At 38.9% G+C, this 26968-nt stretch overlaps 1 protein-coding gene across 24 annotated transcripts in view; it reads left to right on the forward strand.

Moving 5' to 3' along the window:
- The first annotated feature begins 564 nt into the window (after positions 1–564).
- RIMS1 (regulating synaptic membrane exocytosis 1) overlaps positions 565–26968 on the forward strand; it is a 519140-nt gene continuing 492736 nt past the window's right edge. For 12 of the 24 annotated variants that reach the window (XM_033217624.1, XM_033217626.1, XM_033217610.1 and 9 more), the window contains exon 1: positions 566–1041. In XM_033217624.1, the coding sequence (XP_033073515.1) occupies positions 878–1041 (164 nt within the window). In that variant the 5' untranslated portion in view covers positions 566–877. Of the gene's footprint in view, positions 1042–26968 lie in introns of all 24 variants that reach the window. The other 12 variants (XM_033217608.1, XM_033217616.1, XM_033217617.1 and 9 more) reach the window with 3 other exon arrangements.

Raw genomic sequence — 26968 nt, forward strand, 5'->3', positions numbered from 1 at the left:
TCCACAGGGTGTTCCATTCTGCCGTTCAGAACATTGTGGTTGCTCAAATAATATTAATGCTCTATGATGAAGATGGTAGCGAGGATGATGATGATTAATGCAACCCATGCAAAATAGGGCTGGGGAGGATGACACAGGCGAGGGACCAGAAGAGGGAGGATGACTCATGGGTGAGGGGTACCCGGGGATAGAGCGAGGTGCTGTGCACGTTGGCGGGTGTGAGGGGAGCGGCTGGGGCACGCGTGGCTCGGACTCGGGGAGTGGGCGGGTGGGTGCCCGTGGGCGGAGCGGCTCCGGGACTGAGTGGCTGGCAGCTATGTCTGCGAGAGCAACGGCATCACCCTGGATGGAAGCCTCCGAGACTCCGCCTAACTGACACCCAAACTCTCCCTCTCCCTCCCGCAGCCCCAAACTGGAGGCAGCAGAGCCTGGGAGCAGCCTCCGCGGCGGCAGCGGCCGCCACAGCCCCAGCCCCAGCCCCAGCCCCGCCCCCGCCCCGCGCCCCGCCTGAGACGCCCGGATCGGCGGAGCCTGGCGCGAGCCCTCACCCCCTCGCCGCGCCCGCCGCGCCTCCGCCTGCCCGCCCCCGCCGGCCGAGGCTGGGCTGCGGGAGGCGGCCGGGCGGCCCCGAGTCTCGCTAGGGCGACCAAAACAAAGGCAGCATCCGGGGCTGGGTGGATGCAAACAACCATGAAAGACTGGGTTCTCGCTCTCCCCGGCTCTGCTGCTGCTGCTGCCGCCGCCGCCGCTGCTCCTCCTCCTCCTGCCGCCGCCGCGAGGGCTCCGCTGTGAGGGGAAAGCAGGGGCGCAGCTGCTGGGCGTGCATCCGAAAGGTGAGAGCCAGAGAGCGAGCGGAGGGGGCGGGCAGGCCACGAAAATGTCCTCGGCCGTGGGGCCCCGCGGTCCTCGCCCACCCACGGTGCCTCCCCCCATGCAAGAGCTGCCCGACCTGAGCCACCTGACCGAGGAGGAGAGGAACATTATCATGGCAGTGATGGACCGGCAGAAGGAAGAGGAGGAAAAAGAAGAAGCCATGCTCAAGTAAGCCAGCCCCAGCCGCGCCATCCGTGCCTCCGTGCCTCCATCCGTCCATTCACCACTCACTCCCCTAGTCCTCGCGGCTGAGTGTGGGGAAGGGGCGGCCAGGGTGCTGGGTGCGGACGGAGGCGCCCGCCAGGGGCGCGGGGCTTGAGCAGGGAAGAGGTCAGGGGACTAGAGGAGGGAGGGGATATGCCACAAATCCAGGAACCCAAAGACAGGGGGAGGATGGCTTCAGACTGGGGTGCAGAGGAGGGATGGGTGGACGGGGGCCACGCTCGTGGTGGGAAGTGCAGAAGCTGAGAGGTGCTGATCCCACCCAAGTGGAAGGTCCCTGGGCTGGGAGCAGGTTAGGGGGCAGGGGATGAGTAGAAACAAGGGGAGGCAGGATGAAGAGGTGCTGAGGACAGCTCCTCTTCTTTTCTTGGAGTTGTTTAGCTGGTCGGGGTTACCCCAGTGAAGGGTGCCTATATTTATATAATAAAAATGCTTATTTTTAGTGTTAATTTGAGTAATCATTCATCTCACAGATCAAGGTTGGGTCTTTTTCTGGGCAGTTGCCATCTTTGGTAACCTGCCTCTCCAGCTTCTCTTTAACCTTTTATTCAGAGTCTTCTACACACAGCATACCTGTGTGAAGACGGATTCTCTTCCCCATATGTAATGCCATTGGCAATACAAAGTTTTTAATCATGGGAGAAGCTGACAGGGGGACTCTGGCCTGAATAACATAGAGGTCCCTCTTTACTGCTTTCCAAGAGACCTCTGGGGCCTGTTCAGTTCCTGGAGGAAACAGTCCAATAAGGCATTGGAAATTTGCACTCCTCCTCACTTCTTTAGAGCTCATCAACCCTTCAAGGGATCTCTGTCTGATGCCCCATTTTCCTGGGGATAGGGAGAAGATGGGGCTCCTTGCTGGTGGTGCAGGAGTGTGTGACACTGTCTGTGCTGCTACTTGCCTCAGACAAAACTGCTTACAAGGGACTGGCAGAGAGATGGGGCTTTCCTTGCTTAGCATCACCCATAGAGTGGAGCAGAAGGAGGCTTCAACCCTGCCTTCTCTTGGGAAGTCTTCATGTATTCAGGAAAGTTTTCACTCTGAAGCAGGGGAATTTAGGGGCCCTGACTGTGAGTGACTCCTTGGTATCCCCTGCTTAGGCTGGAAGGTGTATCTGGGGTCAGGGGATTGGCATGAAGAGCCAAAGGGAACCTGTTGCATCTGGAGTTAGCTGATAGCAGAAGAGGGGTGGGGAGGGAGCAGGTGTGAAACCCAGACACAGAGCACATTCAGCATGGCCTCTCCCTCACCCCCTAGAAGTGCCTCCTGGAGAGAAGACGCTGCCGAGGAGGAAGATTTCTTCCGCTTCCCCTCAGTGCAGCAGTGCCTCATAGGAGAGGAATGGAGGGAGGTTGCATTCACAGACTGATGGTTCCCCAACCAGGGCAACTGACACTCAGATATGGGAGGGGGATATTGAGGGAGAGATGTGGCTGTTAGGTCACAGCAAAATAGTAGAAATCCAGTCATTTCTGTCCTTTCATTGTAGATTCAGAAAAGGGCCATTAACTCCGAAGGCCAGAGCTGGCCTGGTTCTATAAAGAGCAGCAGGTTTCTGAATTCCCTGCTCCTTCTCATCCAAAAACCAAATACTTTAAGCCTGCTGGCTTGAGGGAGGCAGAACCCTCGTTAATCTGCTGCCTGTCCCTAGTGGAAGAATGACGTCCCTGGTGCTGCAGGCTTCCCCTCTTCTGAGACTGGAAGTAATGGATGGTGTCTAATGGTGCTGCTGTCTGTCTGTCTGGTTGTCAGTCCATCTGTCCTCACTGGTTGCAGCCCCTGCCACCTGTCCTGAACACCTTTTCTGCTTGTCAGGATTTACAGGTTTGCTGCTGTTCCTTTTGCTGTTTGCTGCAGACAGCAGGTGGATGGAGGCCTCCAGTAGCTAGTGGAAAATATGGGCTGCTGCTTTCCAGAGTCCGGATAGGAAGGGGAAGGCACAGTGCAAGTAGTGGCCATCACACCTCTTCATTGGCTGTCTCAAGCATGGTGGAGAGTGAGGGATTTTAAGTGGGAGTGGGTGAGTTTTAGGACAGAATTCCAAATCTGCTAACTGCCAAAGGACAGCAATTATAGATTGTATGGGCTTATGTGGGCAAATACAAATTAGGAGCACTGTCCAACTGCTCATGTCTAACACATCTTTTCCACTGCTTTTCCTGTGACTGCTTTCTACTGGCTTGCATATATTGTTCCTTTATTGCATGGATTCACAAAATATCACAGTATGTGATAGTGTTATACAACAGCTCTCTGTAATCCTGGACCTCTGTATTAACTTTATCAGTCAGCCTCCTCTGCTAATGTCTTGGCCTTTTGTTCAGTGACAGATTGGTGAGTGTTTTGGAATCCCAGTTTGCTGCCATGTAAGCATGTCATATTGTCTACAATTAGTGGAGAAGTGCTGTACTTTTTTTTCATAGGGGACACTTTATGTCTTAAAAACTGGGGATAATGGGAACTATTCAGATGACACATATATATGAGGACATAATGACACATAGTCATAGATGGTTGCCTTTTTAAAACTTTGTGTTAAAATAGATTGGAAAACAGGATTCTTTTAACAGGGCTTTAAAATATTGTTACATCAGAGAAAAGTTTTTGTGGTAATTATTGGTGATCATAATCACATATCTGAGAAATTACTTTCACAAAAGGCACTACAAAGCTTAAGTTCTGGCAATACAGCAATTAGACTTAAAATTCACTTGTGTTATCAGTACAGAACTATCTCCGTAATCTACCTACTGTGCATGCTGTCTCTCTTCACAATGTATAAAAATAGGCACCGAGAGAAAATAGAAAATGATGGATAAATCTGTGAAACCAACATTATAAAATATCAATTAAAATGTATTTGTAAGTTTCACCAGCCTTGATTGTAAATTACTAGTTGAATTTGGTTTTGAGAATGTCTTTAAATATGTATAAATGGAAAAAAAAATCAAGCTACTTTCAAGTCAAGATTTTAGAAAAATTTTATTTGAAATTGAAAGTACTTTATCATAAAAAGATTTCATTTTGTTGGTAAAGTACACTAATTTTAAGTTCCATGGCCATATAACTAGAAATAGTTGACTCCCACAAATTATGTTTAATGATTGACTTAATTATCTGCAAATTAGAGGTCTTTTCTTAATAGTGTTTTGGATGTGAGTGTGTACATGCATATGTACACACATGTGTATTCTGAAGGCTTTCTGAAACCTAACTTTCTCAATGAATACTCCTTCAAGTAACTGTTACTGGACATCATGAGCCAATATATTGCATAGGCTGAAAACTGCATTATCTGGGACCTAAATCAGAGAAGATCTCATTAGATCTAGAATCTTACTCCTTTTTGTACAAAAGAAAAAAAAAAGCTTCATAGAGAAAGCAGCTACTGAATAGTAAGAGAAGAGAAAAATGTAGAGAGTTCAGGTGATGATTTGAGGATGAGAATTGAGTACCATATTGGAATATAATGTAAATAGATAACATTTATTGAACATTAACCCCACACTAGCTCTTATTCTAAGTTATTTAATCTAATGCCAAATAGTTAAACTGTGCTCAAGTTTATTATAAGTATACATACTTGGATTCTCACAATAGCCTGTGCAGAAGGTAAACCAAATAATATAATTCTCACATCCTCACACTACACTCAGAGAAGTTCAGTAATATCCTAAACTGACTCACATAAACATAGTCCAATCAGGATTCAAAATCAGACCTTTTAGTCTAAATCCAAGTATTTTCCTGTACACTACACTGTCTTCCTACCAAGAAGAAGCGTCTATTTCATTTATCTTTTCTTTAAATGAATTTATAGTCTTTTCTCAGTTGCAGAGAAGTGGCTTGGCAAAAGATTAGGCTGATTCAGATCAACTGCTTCAGATCATAACAGAGCCTGGGCTTCACCTATACTCTTTCATAGAGTGCTAGAAGATAATGAAAAGCGTCACAGTATAGTGGAAAGACCATTAACTTTGTATCCAAGTGTTTTTAGGTTCTAGTTCTAGTTCTGCCACTTACTGTGCAAACGTGGACAAGTAAATTAAATTGAGATTGTATGAAGTTTCATTTTTTCCTACAAATCCTTAAATCCATGGTATGAATTGACTTATAAAGAGTATTGACTTTGGGCTTCTCCTTCTCTTATTAACAGGTAACCTAGCATTTGCTTTCTAATCATCCATAATTACTACTTTTTTCCTGCAAAGGAGACAGAAAGTAGAATGAGGAGAATTCCTATAACTTCAGGTTTCCTCCTCCTTTTACTTACTTTACACAAATACAATATTGTGGCCTGAAATATATCCATAAGGCTCATTATGAGAGATCCCAGTTATCAACTGGGAAAAGAAGAAAAGTGGAAGGAAAATCTGGGAAGCCTTGAGGCTTTGAGGATAGGATTCCCATGTATTATGGTTTGCAAAGATTTTAATACCTTACACCCCCAACTATGAAAAAGGCATTATTTAAGTAAATAGATTACTAAATTAGAAGGAGAATATGGAAACCAGTGTGGGCTGGATGTGCTACTGCTCACTTGACTAATAGGAGCATAATGTCTTTGGAATGTTATTTGCTCAACTTTTTAAAAGAGGAGAACAATTTGTGTAAGCTTGTGCAGTGAGCTTCCTGGAAAGATATCAAATATGAATTCCTAAAATCATATTATTATGCTCCCATACCTGTAATAAGCAGATGGATGAGGTTGCAGTACCATGGATTATAAAGTCCATTGTATTGCATTTCATTTGTCCTCATGGACTGTTTTCTACTTTTATACATTTGGTCCTGTGACATGAGTTGGGTATTTTAGAGCTGGTCCTGAGAGTCGATGTAAATTTGCCCGAGGCACATGACAGCTAGCATAATGAATCCAGAACCCATGTACACTGACCTCTAACCTTTAATGTTCTTTTAAGTCTTTAAAAAAGTGCATTGAGTGGTGGGTATTATGTTTCCTTCATCTATTGGGAAGAAGACTAACATTTATTGTGTGTCTTCTACATGTTATGCATTTGGCTGGATGCTTTATGAATTTTACTCACCGAGACTCACCTCTTGATGAGAAGTCTAGCCTGTGAGTATTTATTAGTTTTCCAGTATTAGTGAAATTTCCCAGAACTAGCTCGGTACCTTCCTGACCCTTTGGTCAGGACATTTGATTCTGGAGTCCAGAGAACAAAACTTAAAGGAGTGAAAGAGGAGCTTCATGTGACTAGTAACATGTTCCACCCTTTTCTGAGGGTGGGCTCTCCAGAACTGTCTGGCTTCCCCAGTTCTGGCCCGTGGTGACTCTCTGACCTCATTTGTACCTGGAGTTTTCCTTATCTGCTTGCTGTTTTGCCCACAGGGTTCCCTAATACCATAGCATTTTCCCACCATTCCACCTAACCATGAGTTACCTTTGTTTGCCACTATTGTTCTGAATTTTACTTATTGAATAGACTATTTCTAACAAAGTGTTATATGATATTTAATTCAACAAGATCCTCATTTCAGGTATTAAAATTGGGTCAAGCATTAGGCTATTGGGGTAGAATAAAGGCGAATCCTCTGCTTACAGCCCAATGTTGGCTGAGTTCCTATCATTTTATAATTGCCATAGTCAGAAAAAGAGGTGAGTGTTGGATAGTTGGGTAGAACACTGAACTAGATTCTGGTCTTAACATGAGTTTTTATAGGTGTGAACATTGTCAGGATAATCCATCCAAGCATCAGATTTTATATGTAAAGTGGAATTTATAATGGCAGTCCTTCTAATTTGTGAAGCTTTAAAATGATAGTGGAGGCATTGTATCCTCCAAATTGCTGTTTCCAAGAAAGGAGCCGTTATTATTCTTATTCATTAAAACTGTAGAAGAATACCAAGATTATATCTTCCGGTCGTCTTTGAAGGTACTGGGGGGCTTGAGAAGATGAGCTCTTGGAGAACAGCCCATCTATCCTTTCATTCTAGCAATGCAGTGTTGCCAGGGTTGCAGCTCCCAGCATAAGAATATGACAAGGTGTTAAAAGGTAAAATGAGTTCAGGGCTTGGTCTGAGACTATATTTACCTTCTTTCTTTTCTTTTTTTTACCTCTCATTAAATAGTTTGTATGTGTTTTTAGCACAAAAAGGAATGTGGGCAAAATTATAAAGTTTGAAAGATCTAAAAGGCAATCGTAATTCAAAAACGAGAAGAGAAGAGAAATTAGCTTGGGGTAATTTCCTCATCTTTTACAGAAAAAAATCTGGAGAAATAAATGATAATTTTAGTGTCACTGGGTTTAATAGATTATTCATTTTCAGAATTAGCTGAATAAGGGGTTGTATATTTGTCAGGTAGTTTTCTTTCATGTAAACATACCAGTTTACCATTGAGTGATGTAATAAATTGCATGTATTTAAGAACTTTTTAAGATTCTTTATTGGATGACTTAGGTTTTCTGTATTTATATTCTGACATGCTTACATTGAGTTCATATACACTTATTTTGACTAGGTTACTTTTGTGTGGAAAGCAAGAGGGAGATATTCAGCAGAATTGATTTTAGATGTTTCTGCTTCTGTTGCAATATTGTGAAAACTTCCTGTTCATACGAATGCTTACTTAAAGGCAAAATAGAGCTGTTTAAAAGGAAGGTGACTGTACATTTTGATTTTCCTTTATCTCTTTATACCAATTTCCTGCTATAATTATGTGTAGTAACCTCTTCTCTCAATTTTGAGTTTCAGCCCGGATGATAAATTATATTGTCTTCCTCTTTTTAAATCTTGCTTTCTCTGCCCCAAATTCTTCATTTGTAACTTCAGAAAATCAAGCAATTAACAGTCTTAAAATATATCTCACCAATAAGTAATGCAAGCGAGTGGTAGATATAAAATCTTGATCATTGTTTGGTAAATGGGGAACACTGTTTCTGAGAGTGAGATATCAGCCGGGCGCAGTGGCTCAAGCCCGTAATCCCAACACTTTGGGAGGCTGAAGCAGGTGGATCACTTGAGCTCAGGAGTTTGAGACTAGCCCAGCCAACATGGTAAAACTGTCTCTACTAAAAATACAAAAAATTAGCCAGCTATGGTGGAGTGCACCTGTAATCCCAGGTACTCAGGAGGCTGAGGCAGAATCGCTTGAAACCAGGAGGCAGAGGCTGCAGTGAGCTGAGATCCTGCCACTGCAGTCTAGCCTGGGCAACAGAGTGAGACTCTGTCTAAAAAAAAGAAAAAAAAAAAAGGGAAATAAGGTATTATCTTTTATGGAATCTCAACAGAATGATACTTTTTATGGCAAAGCTGAATTTAAAATTTCAAAACATTTTTCAAATAATAGTGGTTATGAATTGCAGCTTCATACAGGACTCTTTTTATGAGAATCCTCCTTTGAGCCTTGCAAAGAGCAGCCTGCAGTTTAGCGAAGACATCTTTAATGTGTGAGAATTTATTTAAATAGATTTTGGGTTGTAATATTTTGATATTCTTCTGAGTTTAGATGGCAAAATAAGGTAATGTTACAGAAAGTAATTTCATGTTATTTGTAGTATTTTGATAATTCCTCTGATGTTTAGATAGTAAAATAAGGTAATGTTATAGAAAGTAATGGCATGTGATTTGTAAGTAATCAATGCACTTAATTATAATATTAGCTATTTTAAAGAAGCATAATGAATGAAAGATATTTTATGTAATACAGAAAATAATACCATACTAATTATTGATACATTATTTAGTATTTGTTTGTATTACCCATCATTATGCCAGGTAATTTAATTATGGTCTGGAAGATGCTAGTATATTTACATAGAAAATGTATGTGAATTGAAAACCAATTAAGATATCTGTACTGTCATATAAACGTCTTACACTACTTAGCTTCTTTTAATGGACTCTCATGCATAATATACACACTCACAAGTAGAAACTAAGGTAGTAATATTGATGGAGTTTTCTTGCTGTATTTGCTAGACTTTGCATCATCTATTTGATTAGTTCACAACTTACATACCTACATATGGCTTTCTGTACTTAAAGCAGTATTGCTTAATATTTGAAGACTATTCTTAATCTCAAGAATATATTTTAAAGTTGTAAGTTATTGGTGCACAAGCATTGTGTGCCACATTATTGTTTTTGTTGTTTAAACACAGCTTTTTACAAATGTAGCAAGAAACTCTTTGAGGCTGGGTGCGGTGGCTCATGCCTGTAATCCCAGCACTTTGTGGGGCTGAGGAGGGCGGATTATCTGAGGTCAGGAGTTTCATACTAGACTGGCCACATGGCGAAACCTCGTCTCTACTAAAACTAAAAAATTTAGCCGGCATGGTGATGCATGCCTGTAATCCCAGCTACTTGGGAGGCTGAGGCAGGAGAATCTCTTGAACCCAGGAGGCAGAGATTGCAGTGAGCGGAGATTGCACCTCTGCACTCCAGCCTGGGTGACAGAGCGAGACTCCCTCTCAAAAAAAAAAAAAAAAAGAAAAGAAACTCTTTGATAGGATGTCTAGCTGTTTTGTTTTCAATTATGTGGTTTTTATTCTGGAAAAAGCAGGCAGATTGTATATGAAGTACCTAGGGTATGTAAAAATCAATGTATTGGGTTTCTTTAACTACATGGCAGTATATATCCACATTTAGAGGTTCTATCGAGGTCAGAAAGATTACTTAGTGTGTTGGTAGAAAGAGACGAAAACAAAAGTAAAGTAACCAAATGGCTTTTCCTTTTATATTTCACACAGCTTAGCAGATTTATCTTCCTTGGCTATCTCTGTATTGCAATATATTGGAGCTTAAGTCTTCTTTCCTAACCCCTTTTTTTCTGGGAAAAAATGAAGACGTTTTACATCCTAGTATCTGAAATAAAGGGATATTGAAATGAACAGTCTCATTTATTTTAGATATTAAAATTTTGGTAAGATCCAAAATCCTAAAGAGATTCTACTTTTATATTATTCATGATCATGACAATTTTCATAAAATGTAATTTTGAAAAATAAAATACAGTAAAATCTTCTTATACTGAGAATGGATATTTCAATTTACAACTGTCTATGTACCCTAGGTCAAATCTAGCCACTTAATATATAGCAACCTGGAGTAAAAACTTGATGCTATTCTGAAAAAGATATTATGGTCTAAGTATCATGCCAGACACAAGCATTAGAAAAGGATTTTATGGTATTTAGAGCTCCAAAAGCCTAAGCTCTAGCGGTCACTATTGGGTGCAGCTATGACTGATAATCAGTCAAGGGGCTATCTGGTCCCTAACTTCCATAAATGCAGCATAGTTAAAGGCTGTAGGAGGTCCACATGCAATATACCAGGCCACAAGAAGATAAACATGGTACTAGGCCACAAGAAGCAGATACTTTTGCTGGTAAGATTGTGCAAATTTTAAAAAATATGACATACGCACTTTGGGAAAAGACTAAATACTCAAGAACACAAAATAGTGCAAATTGAGTGGTGGTTATGATAAGAGGTGAAGAAACTTTTGAAGCTCCCTCTTGCCCTTGCTTCTATAATTCCATATCCTTTTGATTTGCCTTCAGTGTTTCTAAAGGCTTCTATTTTATCTTCTCTCGAAGCTCAAATGTTGGCATTCTCATGGGGTCCTATTCTCCATATTCTCCCATTTTATATGCAGTTCCTTGTGAATCTCCAACAATGGCTCCAATCATATATATGTCGATGATCCCCAGATATATATTACTGCATTAGAATTTTCTACTAAATTCTAGATTCATGTCCTTAACCACCTGTTCAGTTTCTCTACCTGAGTGTCCTGTAGGCACTTCAACTTTATTGTATCCTGTTATAAATTTCTTGACTTTCTGCCTGAAAGCAGTGTCTCTGTATTTCTTGTCTGTGTAAGTAGCATCACCACTGCAACTCCTCATTTCAACCATCATCAAATCCTACAGATTTAATCTTTTGGAATATTTTAAATGTCTATCTTATTTTCCAATCCCATTGTCATTACCTTAATGTAGGCTCTCTTCAGTACTTATCTGGATGCCTGAAGGAACCTCCTGATTCATTTTTCTACTAATCAGAATTCCTCCAATCTGATCTGATCTCCACATTGCTGCCAGATAAATATTTCTAAAATTTGTCCTATCATGTCTCTCCCATAAAACCTGCTTGCTTTCAGAGTAAAGTTTAAACTTCGTAATCTGGATCCTACTTGCTATTTCTGTTCTCTGGTCCGTGAATACATCCCTGCCATAGTCTTGCTGAACTAGTTCTGAAGGGTAATTGCTACTTCACAACATGGTGACCCAACTCATACTTTTCTCTCCATCAGAAATGTCCTTTTAAATCTAAGTTTTACCTAGCCTTTTTAATTAGCTCAAGTGACACCTTATCTGTTATATCTTCCCAGACTTTCCAAATAGATTTTGGTATTTGTCTTAACCTCTTTTGATTGTTTTATTTGATTTTTGTCATAACCTCTTTCTCTTAACGGTTTCCTCTCAGTACAGCATAAATTCTGGAAAGGAGGATCATTCTGATTTGAATCCCTCATATAAGCATATTGCCTGGCATAGAATAGGTGACCATTTTTTTAAAACTGTGCATATGGATGAATGAATGAATAGATTCAGGGAATATGGACTGGAGGAGTCACCCAGGGCTGCTAAGGGTATAAGCAGGAGGGTAGAGTGGGATGGTTATTCTAACCACGGGAATTCAGTCAGCACATTTCGAAAACAAGCAGTGAGTTGAGTGCTTTTGGTTATTGAGAGAAACAGGTTGACTAGAGCTTATGAGGAAAATATATTGGACACTAGACATTATAAGATAAAATTAATGTATAATTTTTGATGGCCTGTTGTATCTTGATTTATCATTCTTAGGTTTTTGAAAGATGGCATTCTTAAAGTATTTGAATATAAGGAGGATGTAAATAATATGTTTTAAAAAGTAATCCTCTGGACAGACATGCTTAATGGAAACATTTTCTTGAAACAAAACATCACTAACTTCCATGACAATGTATCACATAGTACTGTTAGTTTTCTGATTTGATATTTAGAACTAGATCAGTAGTGTTTCCAGAAAGCATTCTACTGATTATATTTTTTAATGAAAGGATACCTCAGTTAGGTCATCTTCTAGACTTGAAGGCAGGTATCTTATATTAATCATCTTTTCATTTTCATTGCCTAATTCTGTAACCCATACATAATGGGCCTCCAGCAAGTGCTGTGGAACTAAGTTGTATAGCCTGTGTGCCCAGGACACAACAGCACTGACTTTTGCATTTCAGAATTAGGCTGAGTTGAGGTGTGAGGGGGAACTCAGTGTCTATGTCATCCAACACTGGTAAACTCTCAGCTCAGCTGCAAATACCTGTACCTAGAGCAGCATCACTAATACATATCAGATGCCTCAGAACCTTTCTGAACATAGTGCTCCAGGCCATCAATTAATAAGAGTTGGCAGGAAAGATGGCAATAAACATGTAAGCCACTGAGGATTTATTTCTACTCTAAGAAAAGAAAACTGAGGCCAGAGACTCAGGATTTCTTTTTTAATTAGTGAGAGAGCTAGGGATAGGACTCCAGGTCTTCTGTGTCCTGGTACAGTGGTTTTTTCCACCGTCACCCTTTTGACACTTGGTTTCCTTTTAACTACCAGCACATTCGAACATTTAATTTTTTTTCATTTCTGTTTTTATTTGCTTGCTCTTTAAGATACTATTTGTTATAGAAAACTCCATGAGAACTTATAATTACTTTGTTCATTTTGAATTTGGTTTTATTAAGTAAATAATATATAAGTAAATTATTGCCAGGTTATATAAGTACATTGGTGCCAGGGACTAAGAAATATTTTATTTAAAGATTCCTTTGGAATCATATTTGTTGAAATTTTATTTAAGCTATATCAACATTTCTTAATTGTGATAATTTTATTTTTAATTTTAAATTTTTCCCTGAAAAGTACATTTTTACTAGCAGTAATTTATTTATGATTCCAAATAACTTTTCCTATTATGCTTTTGAATTATGTATATATTAAAATAATTTTTTTTTTTTTTTTTACTTTTAAAAGCCAGTTGATTTTTGCTCACAATGAAGAAGAGCTTTCTTTGGTTCCTCTTCACTTGGAGGTTTGACTTCAATTAGACTGTGGGTCAATAATTCAAGGAAAGTTAGTGGGATGAGGCATGAATGACTACTCACATATATATCTAAGAACTTGTATTTATACACACACACACACACACACACACACACACATATATACTCTCATCTCACCTGTGCCTCCATACATATAATCTCTCACACCCACGTTCCTAAAGTCTTGAAACATTCTTCCTATAAAGTCTTAAGGAAGTTAATTCTATCTAATTTACCAGAATTTGTATATTTGTATGATCTAGACATGCCTTGCAGTACCTTCTGCACCCACAGCTCTTTCTATGGATTTTATGCCAGTGGCTATTCTGGAAGAAGCAGCCCTACATCCGTATGATCCCAACATGGCTATAGCTAACTGGACTAATGGTGGACAGTTGACCCAAGACCAGGTGATTTATTGACTGGTCAAATACTAGTGGGAGTGTCTTTCAAAATTTTAAATAGAAAATAATCAGAGGGCCAAAGAAAATGAATGATCCACATTCGTTTGTTCTTGAAGCAAAAATGGATTGAGCACTACTCATGATATCCTAGGTGTGGTACTAGAATTAATAGCCTTTTGTAGAATAATCATCCATGTAAAATTAAAATCTATGATAAAGACAGTATAGAACATTGTGTAATATTTTGATAAAACAATGCCTATCAGGAATGTTGACTAAGATCAGGTTATCCAGTTGTGCTTCCCATGGAAATGACAAGTGAGGGCTGAGCTAACATCTGAGAATGAATAGGAGTTAAGCAGGCAAATGGGGTGAAGTACCCTCTAAAAGGAAAGAATGAGAGCCACTGATGGAAGGGGGAGTGGTGAGCCTGAAGGACTGGAAGGGAAGTCAGTCTTGTGGAAGAGGAAAAAGTCTGCAAAAGGCAGGAGGAGTGTGTTTTGAGAAGAATTTGGAGAGGTAGGCAGAAACTGGACATAGTAGGGTCGACTAGGTCATGTTATAGAGTTTTTTCTTTATTTTAAGAGCCAAAGGGTTTTGAAGAGAGATATGATATAATCTTATTAGAATTTTTAAAAGATCATTCTGGCTGAAGTATCAAGAATAGATTAGATGAAGTCCGGGGCCATGTATGTGTAGAGACCAGCTGGGAGGCTATTGTAGAAGTCCAGGTGGCAGATGTTAGAAGCAAAAACTTTGGTGGTGATGGCAAAATGTTAATATTTGAGAGAGATTTGGGAAGCAAAAGCCACAACTGTTGTTATTGTTGTTTTAATTGATTGAATATGGGTTGATGTCAGACTTGTGCCACCAAGTTTTGGGAGTATCTGGAGTGATAGAGGAAGGATCCCAAATTTAGTCCTGGTTATTTGGCTTTGTGGTAACTTTGAGAAATCCAAGAGAGATATTAAGTAGGTTAAAGGTCAGGAACTCAGAAGAGAGTGTGGGTTAGAAATGTAAATTTATGAGTCATGTGTACACAGATCGCCATGAAGCTGTGAGTGAGGCTGAGTGATTAAATTCAGACAAGAAGAAAGTCTAAGGATAAGCTTTAATGAAGTTCACTTTTAAAAATTGATAGAGGACAATAGCCCTGCAAAAGCATTAAAGAAGAAATGGCCAGAGATATAGGATAAAAACCAGGAGAGCCTTGTTTTATCAAATCAAAAGGAAGAGAGTATTTTGAGGAGGCTAAGGCACACTCACTATGATAGCTAAAATTAAATGAACAAACAAAGAATACTGGAATCACCTAATGTTGATGAAGATAATGAACAACTAAAAGTCTTATGCATTGTTTGTGGGCATGATAGAGCCACTTTAGAAAACTCTGGCAGTTTCTTAAAGAGTTTAGCGTGCATCTACACTATGACATAGGAATTCCATTCCTAGATATTCGTATAAGAAAAATGAGAACATACACTCACAAAAAGACTTATATGAGAATGTTCATAGCAACCTTATTGTTAATGGCCCTAAAATGGAAATAGCTCAGATGTCCATCAGCAGAATGAATTTAAAAGCTGTGAAATACACAGTGAAAAATTTACTATTCCACAATAAACAGGAATAAAACATCGATACATAAACAACATGGATAAATCTCAAAAACATTATGGTAGATAGGAAAAGCCAGACACAAGTCAGGTAGCCTGCATGATTGATTCCATTCATATGAAGCTCCAGAATAGGGAAAACTAATCTATGGTGGTGGATATCAGATTGGTAGGCTCCTCTATGGTGGCAAGGGTGAAGGACTGGCTGGAAAGGGGCAGGAGGTGACTTTCTGGAGGGATGTAAATATCTTAAATATTGATAGAGGTGTGTATTACACATATGTATGCATTTGTCAAAACTGGCCAAACTGTTTACTTACCATGTGTGCATTTCACTGTATTTAAATTTTACGTGAATCATTTTTTTTCAAAAAGGGAATTCTGCAGAGACATCAAATAGGATGAGAACTAAGAGCTATTGTATTCAGAAACAAGGGGATCACTGGTAACTTCAGGAAAAACTTTTTCTGTAAATGTATGGGCCCACAGCTAGATTGGAATGGGTAGGGTGGGAGAAAGATGAATAAAAACATAGTTGTGACATGTAAACCTTTCAAGGAGCTTGGCTAAGAAGGGGAAAGAAGCATGAGAAGATAGCTAGAAGAGAATGAGGAGTTCACTTTGGGTTTCTTTAAGATAGAATTTAAATGGATAAAGTTAAGAATGTTTAGAAATCAAAGAAGGAGAGAATGCAGTGGAGGAGGTGGTTTGAATAAAAGGGAGAGTGTATTTTATGACTGGAAAGAAAAGATGAGGGACCTTCTGGCTGTTTCTATTTTTTTCTGTAAGTAGGAGTTGGTTCATCTCTTGAGAGTGAGGGGAGTTTGAGATTTGAGGATAAAGAAAAATGTCTGAAATAGGTGAGCTGGGGAGCAAGAGTGTGGGTTTATCAGCAAGACAATTGATTACTGATTTACAGATGAAGCGATGCTGGGTCATGTACAAGATGAGTCAACAGAAAGGGAGAGACTGACAAAAACACTCAGGTGAGAGAGGCTTTTGGGCCCATGGGACACCAAGAGAAGAGTCTTTGATTTGACCTCTCAAGCTGAATCATTGTGAAGCCTGGGTCAACAATTCCCTATGTATGTGATCTTTCTTTTTTTTCTTCAACTGTTATTTTAAGTTCTGGAGTACACGTGCAGGATATGCAGATTTGTTATAGGTAATTGGTGGTTTGCTGCACTCAGATCAACCAACCTCCTAGATGTTAAACTCAGCATACTTTTTCTTCCTGATGCTCTCCCTCCCCCGCCCCCCTGACAGTCCCCAGTGTGTGTTGTTTCTCTCCATGTGTCCATGTTTTCTCATTGTTCAGCTCCCACTTATAAGTGAAAACATGTGGTATTCGGTTTTCTGTTCCTGTGTTAGTTTGCTGAGGATAATGACTTCCAGCTCCATCCATTTCCCTGCAAAGGACAGGATTTCATTCCTTTTTATGACTGCATAGTATTCTGTGGTGTATATGTTTCACATTTCCTTTATCCAGTCTATCACTGGTGGCCACTTGGGTTGATTCCATGTATTTGCTATTGTGAATAGTGCTGCAATGAACATACATGTGCATGTATTGCATGTATCTTTGTAATATAATGATTTATATTCCTTTGGGCATATAACCAGTGATGGGATTGCTGGGTCAAGTGCTATTTCTGAGTCTAGATCTTTGAGGAATTGCCACACTGTCTTCCACAATGGTTGAACTAATTTACATTCCCACCAACAGTGTAGAAGCAGTCCTTTTTTTCCGCAACACCACCAGCATCTGTTGTTTCTTGACTTTTCAATAATCACCATCCTGACCGGCATGAGGTGGTATGTCACTGTGGTTTTGATTTCTGTTTCTCTAATGATTGGCGATGTTGAGCTTTTTCTTCATATGTTGGTTGACCACATGAATGTCTTCTTTGAAAGTGTCTGTTCATGTCCTTTGCCCCCTTTTTAATGGGGTTCTGTAAAACTCAAAACTATAAAAACCCTAGAAGAAAATCTAGGCAATACCATTCAGGACATGGGCACAGGCAAAAATTTCATGACCAAAACATCAAAAGCAATTGCAACGAAAGTAAAAATTGACAAGTGGGATCTAATTAAACTAAAGAACTTCTGCATAGCAAAAGGAACTATGATCAGAGTGAACAGACAGCCTACAGAATGGGAGGATATTTTTGCAATCTATCAGTCTGACGAAGGTCTAATATCTAGAGTCTACAAGGAATGTAAACAAATTTACAGGAAAAAAATAATCGCTATGTAATCTTAAACTGACTTCGTTTGAGTAGGTTTCTATTTCTCCCAAACAAAAGATCCCTGATAAGAACTTTGTAGTGTGTTTTTTTTCTACACAGAATTAGACTAAGTCTGCATTCATATTAAGTCTGCACTAGAAATAGACTAAGTTTTGAGTTTCCATGTTGAGACAAAAAGGATATTTCCATTTCAATAATTAAGATATCTGTTTTTATACATGTATGTGTACACGCATGTACATATACACAAATGCATATGCAGTCTCCATAAATTGGCATTCTGCCGACAAGGTAAATTATCCTTCCTCTTTTTCACATGCATTTTCATCTAGTCAGTTTATGTTTTTGTCCTTTCACCTGGGATGACCTTGTTTATTTTAACTTGAAAGGTTTGGAAGACACAGAATAAAGAATGGCATTATTTCCTTCAGATCTTTTACCATGAGGGACAGTCTGATACCCACAGTGTGATAGGGAAAGCTCTGACCACACTAGTTTGACTTGTTTCCCATTTCATGGTTGCAGAGGAATTTGGATTTGTTTTAGGCCAGGCCCCTCAGAAGCAGACTCTGAGATGGAGATTATTATGCAAGAAGCTTATTAGGAAGTACTTTCAGGATTAACACCTGTGTGGGAAGGGAAGTCAACAGGTTGGAAAGTAGGAGAAAGTGGACTATAATACAAATACAGTAAGGCCTCAATGAGTCCCTTGGGAGTTCTGAGACTAGCTGGAATCTCCTGCTTTGACCAGTCACTGGATTCAGGCTGCCTGGGGAAGAAGATCTAGCTTTAGGAGAGGTGGCTGGCTTCAGCAGAGGGCGATTTCAAAGGAAAGTCTGACAGCTAAGAGCATCCTGACATCTGGAGGAGTAAGACCCCATCCTGGCAACGGACATCTGGGCAGCTTAGTGCAGCATCCACTCACTGATTTTAGCTGAAAATTCAAATAACAAGTTTGGGAAAGCTAATATTTCTTAACTACCTAAACATTAAAGGAATTCACAGGTGAAATATCAAGTCAACCAGTAAGACGATGAGAAACCTAAGACTTATCGACAAAATGGAATATATAAGTCAACTGGTAAGACTGTCCAGATTGTGGGCCTCTTTTGGGGATTTACAACATCATCCAAATCTTAAATTGCAAGTCTATCTATAGAACACTTGCAAATGCCTGTGAGGCAATGAATAAGAGTTGTGGAGGGTAGTGACTTCACTGAGGACATTTAATTTGAAAGGTTTGCTCTCATGAAATCTTTAGCTCTATAAGATTTCATTTCACTAATTTTGTGTAAATAAGACAATGTAGCAGGAATCTTATACAGTATTGAAGATATGCAATAATGGGATTTTACTTCAGTGACCTAAGTTATAGGGCAACTATGGCATATGGTCTTTGGAAAATTCCCTCCTCCCATTGAAGCCATTGTTCCAAAAACAGTCCTTACCTCTTCCTTTGGTGTGGGTGCCTTCTGTTAGCACTAAACTCTGACGACTCTTTTTTTATGTGGGAAAACAGAGTGGCACATTTTAGAAGATCTACTCAGTAATTTAGTCCAAATATCTCCGCTAAATTAGAAGTGTGTTTTTGTTAGAAAAATTAACACAAACAGCTTTCACATCTTAGTAACCTAGCGTGATAGAACTTTCTCACTAGCATAGTTCAATGTGGATCAGGTGGCTCTCTTCTATCTTGAAGCAGTGATCCCTGAAACACATGGCCACAGCTGGGGAAGAGAGGGATAGAGCAGGTAGAATTAACATACATTATTATTGCCATTGGCCAGGACCAGGCAACTGCAGGAGATGATAGGAAATATAGGAGAGCACATGGGATATTTGGTGAGCACTAATTTCAGAAATTTAAGTTAGAATAATTTAGTAAATTAATATTTTATTAATTAAGCTACCTATTTCCAAAAATGGAACTAGTTTACTTTCCTTGATTTAAAAAAAAAAAATTAACTTGTTGAAGACAGAAACAAACTGGGATGCATGGGATTTGAGTGAGAAGAGTGTTAGCCTCCAGATTAGTGGTTTCCACACTGTGTCTGGTGCAGTTATCCCAGAGTGTTGGGGAATAATGTTGACTGGACAAGAAGGCAGCAGGGCAGGCTCCAGTTGTCTTGGCTCTACACACTACTGCTTGATTGCCAGCTCTTTGTTTTTATCTGTTTTGTATTTTGTGATTTGGGGGAAAAATTAGTTCTGCTGCAAAAAGAAATATCTGGTAACTACTCATCTATTCTATCGCCCTCCTGTTAAAGCTATGGGGTTTTACACAACCATCTAACCAATATTTTGGGGCTGTAGGGACAAAGTCTCTGTCCTCCTTATGCCTGTACTCCAGTGTGTCCCAGAAAGGTCCACTGATTTCCCAACATCAGAATAAGATCTAGAGCCCATTTTTCTAACTTTCAGTCCTGCCTGAAATGACAGTGAGATTGTCAACTGAGAATATTCTGAAAATTTTGGCATGGAAATGGCTATCTAGGGAGTGTCTAAAGGAATGGCTTCTATCTTGGGAAAGGGACACAAACCTCCTAACAGTTATTTTAAGTCTAATATGTGGACCTTGTTTGGGCTTCCCTTCTTTCTCATTTATAACATTTAGTGGTAAACAAATTCTCCTCTCAGAGTACGGTATGTTTGTTTTACAGCAAAGTGTCATCATCAGCAAATAACATTGCACCAACAGCAAAAGTGCTCACATGTGCACGCCTTGTTATTCTTACTCTGACTCCGTGCAGTTGATGTGACAGTTATTGATACTATCCCTACTTTACAGAAAATGAAACAGAGAAAAAATAATTTAAATGAAGGTTACACAGCACAAATAGTAAATGTTCCACAGAACTGGGAAACAAAGTTAACCATTATTACAACTTGATACTAAAATGCAGGTAATAAGTGAGAATTTAAACTCTTACCACTAGTAGTAGTAATAATTATTATGGGATGCATGGAGGGGAGTGCCTGAGTGTGTGGATTTCTAAATCAGTGAGGCCTGGGTTTGAATCCTCAGCGCCGCCACTTACTATATGGTCCTGATAGGTCATTTAAACCCCTCCCAGTTGTCTTATTTGTGAAACGGGGATGGGTGGGAGGAGCAAATAAGATAACAGTGGTAATATAGTAAGAATACACTTAGCACAGCTTATCACACATGGGCAGCATTAACAACTTTTGGCTATAATGATTATTTTATAACAGTGTGAATTCAAATGGTATTACACACTCAGTATTCACATCTCTTTGAGTATAAGGATAGGTGCATCTACACTGTGTGAGCACTGTTCCAGCTCAGAAGTACAGTACTTGCTGTGTTGATGCTATATAAAGGAATTTTGAATCACAATTGGAGCTTTGGTTCTTACATTGTGGTAAGCCAGAAGACTATTATTCATTGTAGTGATTTTAGCACAGTGCAGTTACCTGAGCTTTGGGAACACACGTAAGTTGGGGGCTTTCTTTTGAACTAGGGTAGTAAACCTTCTTTTAGCAGCACTTTGGAATAGATTTACCCTGCATTATGCTTACAGATTTAATTCTTCACATTTGTTGTTTTACTAAGGCAACATTTTGGCTTACCCCTTCAGTTTATAATCTCATATGAATGCATGGGGATTTACATACATTATTCATATGGTCTGTCTTCAGTGGAAAAAAATACCCTATCTTGAGTTTTTAGCATGGAGAAATACCTCCAACTAGGAAAACTCACTGTGTAAGAATACCTTACTTAAACAATTAACAGATTTTTCACCCTTCATCAATGGCATTCCTGAGTAAATATTTAAAATAAATGCTGTAAAAATATCTAAAATGCTCTTTAAAAATGTTGCTTGAATGTAGGTCTAATGTGGACTTACAGCACAGAACAGTTGACATAATGCTGATATTTTCACACAAAATTAGAAGTGATAGTTTAAAAATTTTCTAATATTTTAAAAATACAGACATCACAGCTCTACACCTTTGCTGAGATCAAAGGTATAATAAAAATACTCAAAAAGTAATCCAATATGTAATAAAAATTTCTAACTATCAATACCAAGTTCTAGCTCACAGCGTGTATACATACTTCCATAATACCACTTACATGTCAAATTATCTACATTTAACTCATGAGAAAATCAAGTGCATGAAACAAAGACCTATGTTTTGTTGGTGAAACTCTAGTCAGTTGGATATATTTTCCATAGCATTTAATGAAAATTTTCTAAAAGATAAAATCCTTCCAGAATTTTATTTATACTTAAGCTGGCAATGACTTTAAAAGGATTTGTGTAACTCTGAGAATTAGTCCTTAATTATTTTTCCTTCAAATTTGAAAGCAAGAGGCTTTTGCCTTTATTATAGCAGGCATTGCTAAACCTTTCACACCACATGGCATGAAAAGTGGGCAGTGTGTTTCTATTTACCTTTTTGGACTCTTGGTTCAAGACCAAGCCTGGTCCTGGGCCCCTGCCTCTGCCCTGACCCCGAAGAGGCAACTCCTTGGCTTTTAGTTTCTGTTTTTATTTCTTTAGGGAAGAACTGATGGATAACTTGGGAGAAATTTAGTCACTTTATCTTCTTTTTTCCCCTTCTTTGCTCTCTCCTCCTTCTCATTACAGGAGACAGAAATATGAGAGCCCCAGAGGGGAATTTTCCCAGAAGACAGAAATGAGGCATCTGCTGGTCTATAATGCCAGTCATTTCCAGAGAGGAGTGATTTTTCTTGTCTGGCCCTTAGGGCTGTCTCCTGCTGGGTGAACCTAGCCCTTTGTGCCATCTGCCTCAGGGATACTGAGAGGGAGACCTGGAGAGGAGTGGTAGAGATAGGAGGTGGACACTACTTAATTTGAGCCTCCTCTACATGACTGCTCCGCTCCTTCTTAGAGAGTCTTCCTGTCAGGGTGCAGTCACCTTCTCTAACTTTAAATGGGTGGCTGCATATAAGTATCTAATTTACTCATAGGCTCTGAGGTGTTAACAGGCAAAACAGTAACTCTGGATGAGGCAGAAAGCACATTTAGAAAGGAAGAGGATGCTGCGTTGGCAGCACAGTCATTGGTAAAGTTTGAGCACCCCCTGTTATTTTCCCTTCAGCATGATGTTGCAATATGTTTTGTTCAAGCCTAAATGAACCTTTTCATCTGGTAATTAACATTTTTACAGTGTTTCTCCTACCACCATATATTTTTGTTTAGAAAATTAAGACCCAAGCCAAAGTCAATGAGTAATATGTTTGTTTTGCAAACAGTATATATTTAAACCTGTAAGAGATGATTAGAGAAAATTAACAATAATTTAATCTCAACTTCCTTGATTTCCTCATATATCAATATTTAGATTCTACTGTATTTCTTTTTATTTTTATTTTATTTTATCCTATTTTATTTTATGTTTTTGAGGCAGAGTCTCACTTTGTCGCTTAGGCTGGTGTGCAGTGGCACAATCTTGACTCACTGGAAACTCTGCCTCCCAGGTTGAAGGGATCCTCTTGCCTCAGCCTCTGGAGCAGCTGGGACTACAGGCATCCACCACCATGCTCAGTTAATTTTCTTTTTTTTTTTTTGTATTTTTAGTAGAGATGGGGTTTCACCAGGTTGGCCAGGCTGGTCTCAAACTCTTGACCTCAAGTAATCTATCTGCCTCGGCCTTCCAAAGTGCTGGGAAGTGCCCAGCCCTTCCAAAGTGGCCAGCTTGCTGTTTGTTTCGTACTTAAGTTTAAATATGTTGATGAAATAGCCTTTTTCTAACATTAAGTGATAGATACCACTGAGTGTGTTTAGTGGCGTACCTTTCATGACATGCATTTTGACATATACGAAGAGTTGACTCTGTGAATTCTGTGGGGCAAACTGACATCCAAATCACAAGTTAGCTGAGGAATTCCTGGATTCTAATCTTGATTCCACTGTCTCTTATCTAACCCTCTAGGGTCTCTGAGTTTTCAAGAATGTTTCATTCATTTTAATTAATTACTTAATTAAATAATGTTTTCACTCTGGCTTGCATTAGAAAATACAGAGGTGCACTAAAACTAACAATAATTATGTGATTCTGTAACTTACTGCCAAGCCTATTAAACTCTCAGGAAGCTCTATTTTTTATGTATATGTCAGAGATAGTTTTCAATTTATCTGAAGTGGTTTGTAATTATTGGTAAAGCTAATAATAGAATTTATACTGTTTGGATCAGAAAAAAAATTAAAGTAGACTCTGCCTTTTATTGAATACAGTTTGGATTCTAAAAAGTGCTTGCTGGCACAACAATCTGCATATTGTTGGTATGATCCTGTCTGCCCTCCTCTCATAGAACACAAAAAAGCAGCCCGGATGAGGAGTCAACTTACCTCTTTCTAAACGCTAATTATTTGCTGTAAGTTAAATGGTCGGAGGATGTCAGCATGACTGTCTAGGTCTTTGTTTAAAGATCTAAAAGGCAGAAGGGAAAAGTTAACTTAGGTATGGCAAATAACTCTTCAGTAGTAAGGACCTCTGGAAGGCTATGAAAATCAGAAAGAGAGAGAGAGGTACTTATCTGCACACATTCTTCTCCTGGTCAGGAGAAATTTAAAAATGACTACCCATTTAACTAATGTCTATTAGATAAGCAGACAACCTCAGGTTTAAGTAGAAATACAAAAATTCTGCATTTAAAAAATATATTATTTTTAGGAATAAAGATCACAAAGGTAAAACAAAGGTTTCAGTGTATTTGTCTGACCCTGGAAGCTTTGGAACACAGCGGAATATTGTGCATTCTTGGACTGGACATATTTTGGTCAATATGCTGACTATGGAGTCCCTGGGCTGAAAAGAGGATCTGGCCCAGGCAGTGGTAGCCAGTTAATATACAATGTCCAGTCCATGTGTACACACTGGGCCATATTATGAATACCGTCCAAATTTTATGACTTGAACATATTATTTCCTGCTCACTCTCTAGGTCTTATCAAAGCACCTACTCCCTTCACTCTGTTCTGTATCCCTAGTTATCCAGGATTTATTTTAGAGACACTTCATATATGTTTTGTGGTGATGTGTAGCACACATAATGTTGTTCGTGGAGAACCTTGCATACATACTGTGTGCCTCTGGTAGAGTGCACACACAGAGAACAAAGGAAGCTGCGTGGGGTAATTTCTAAGTGAGTTTGGATATTCCAAGGAAAGCATGTAAAAGGTGCCCTCTGATAATTTGAGCATTTACCCTGAGCCAAAGTTTAATTAATTTTTCACTGTCTTTTGGTCTAGTAGACAGTGGAGAAGAACTTGGGGAGAGTTGGCAGCTCTGGAGGATGAGATGATCAATCTGGCTCCAACAGGAAGATTAGATTGGAGAAAGATAAAGGGATATCAGGGTGATTAAAGCTGTGCCAGGGTGAAGGTTATAGAGGAATCGAATCTAATTTAGGCATTAGGTTCTAAAGGTAGAACAGTATAGAAGGAGCCACTTGAGTATTGTTGAAAACCTCTTTGGAAGAAGCCATATTGAAGACAAACATCACACTTATATCCCACACAGGCAGTTTGCCCTTCGACATTTGAATGATGCAGTTCTGTTGAGCTCCAGATTCCATTGTTGGCTTATGTTTCAAGGGCCATGTTGCATTAAAAAATGTGTCCATGTGTCATTGAACTCATTGAATACCATAGTCTTACTCAACTTGGAGAGGTCATCTGTGGATGAGAGCCACACAGGAACTGAGTTTGCCCCTTGAGTAGAAGATCTTTAGGCTCATTTAGGGTAAATACTTATGGAGATAATTAGAATGGTGAATGGACTTCTGCCCACTATTTAAAACAATTTTCTTATCTATCTTTCTGTCTCATGCATAAGGTTAAATTCTCATAAGTTAGATGTTTGTATGATGCAGATGGATTGTCCTTGTGGTCACTTGGCAATAGTAAAGGAAAGAAGCTTCCCTTAGATCCCCATACTCTGGCCCTTGGTGGATTTAGCACTGGAAATATAAACATTTATTTAAATAAAGTATTTCTCTTTTCTCCATGGATCACCTCTATGGAAATAGGCTACTGTTGTTCTCACAAAATCTCATTCACCAAAGCTTTGAATATGCAAAAGTTCTGAGATCATTGCTTCTTTAACACATATCTGTCTAAAGGTGAAGTACTGAAGGGTGCTTATTTGTTAAAAATCTGTTGGTGCTTTCAAAGTGTAAGACATTGGCCCTAATGAGTCAGTATATAGCAAGAAACACATATTTCAGGTCTTGAAGGGATTTCCACTTTTGGCCTTGCTATTTTTTACGTTTGATATTTCTTAAATTTGACCTCCCTTTACTTTGGTTGAAGACCCCTGGGAGTGAACTCCTATCAATGGTACTTTTCCTGAAAGAAGGAAATGCTCTCCCCTCACCAATGTCAAAACTTTTGTATTCAATTTCAAAAACATGTTCTGAAATTTTTACTGCTCTTCTATGGATATAAAATTTTTATTAAACCTTCAGGTTCATATCTTGAAACTAGTCAGCTGAGTCAAGAGAAGAATTTGGAATTAGATATAGAAGAAAACTGAAGATGAAGAAGTTAGCTTAAAATGTGGGACTTAACCCTGTCTCTTCTGTGGTCTACAAACCTACATCAGAAGGAAATACACGTTTCAAAGAGGCAAAGACAATTCTCTTGTTTTAGATAACACATTTTTCAGTTAGTCATAATTTGTTTTGTTATTGAAACATTTGAAAACAAATCTCTGATACCCAAATTAATTATTTCTCACCATTCCTCCCTTCCCCGGGCTATTTATTTCTTGCTTTGTTGTGTCTCCAATAAAGCAAACATAAAATACTGATGTAAAATGTTACAGTAGAATTTATATAATCTGCCTTGTTATTGCTGTTGTGTATTATAACTGCTATTAAATTATAATGGTTTATTTATAAAGCCTGAGTGCCTTTAATGACTTTTTTTGTATGATTACATATTTATTTAAAATGTCATAGCGTTGTTATTAAGGATAGTTCCATAATCTTCTCAAAGCAGTGACTTGTTGCAATGACCAGGAACATCTTAAATGGTAAAGAAGGTGTTCAAGAGGTCCCGATGAAACATTTGGCAAATATTAGACCTTAGAAATGAACACAAGCTTAAACATTTAATTTAATTGAACAAATATTTATTGAGTAAGTATTATGTGTCAGGTACTGAATCATATTGCCCAATAGAAAAATCTATTAGCAAAATAAATAGAATTTAAAGGAGAAAAGTATTTTCTGTCTACTGTGAACCCAGTGGCATGCGAAAGAAGGATTTGATTTTTCAGTATTATTTTGCAAACAAAAGACAAATACCTTTATTTCAAAATTCTAAGTAAAAACAAATGTGAAAAATGAGCTTCATGCAAGCTTCTTAAATTTCACACACCATCCTTTGTTCTGAAAACAATTGAATGTAATCAGGTATGGTTTGAACTTTTTAAGGGAAATGGACTCAGACTCTCTTTTTCTTTATTCAACCAAAAACACCTTTGATCAAATTACTA

This window comes from Trachypithecus francoisi, unplaced genomic scaffold (genome assembly GCF_009764315.1).
Source record: "Trachypithecus francoisi isolate TF-2019V2 unplaced genomic scaffold, Tfra_2.0 Lachesis_group10, whole genome shotgun sequence".
Classification (NCBI taxonomy): Eukaryota; Metazoa; Chordata; class Mammalia; order Primates; family Cercopithecidae; genus Trachypithecus; species Trachypithecus francoisi.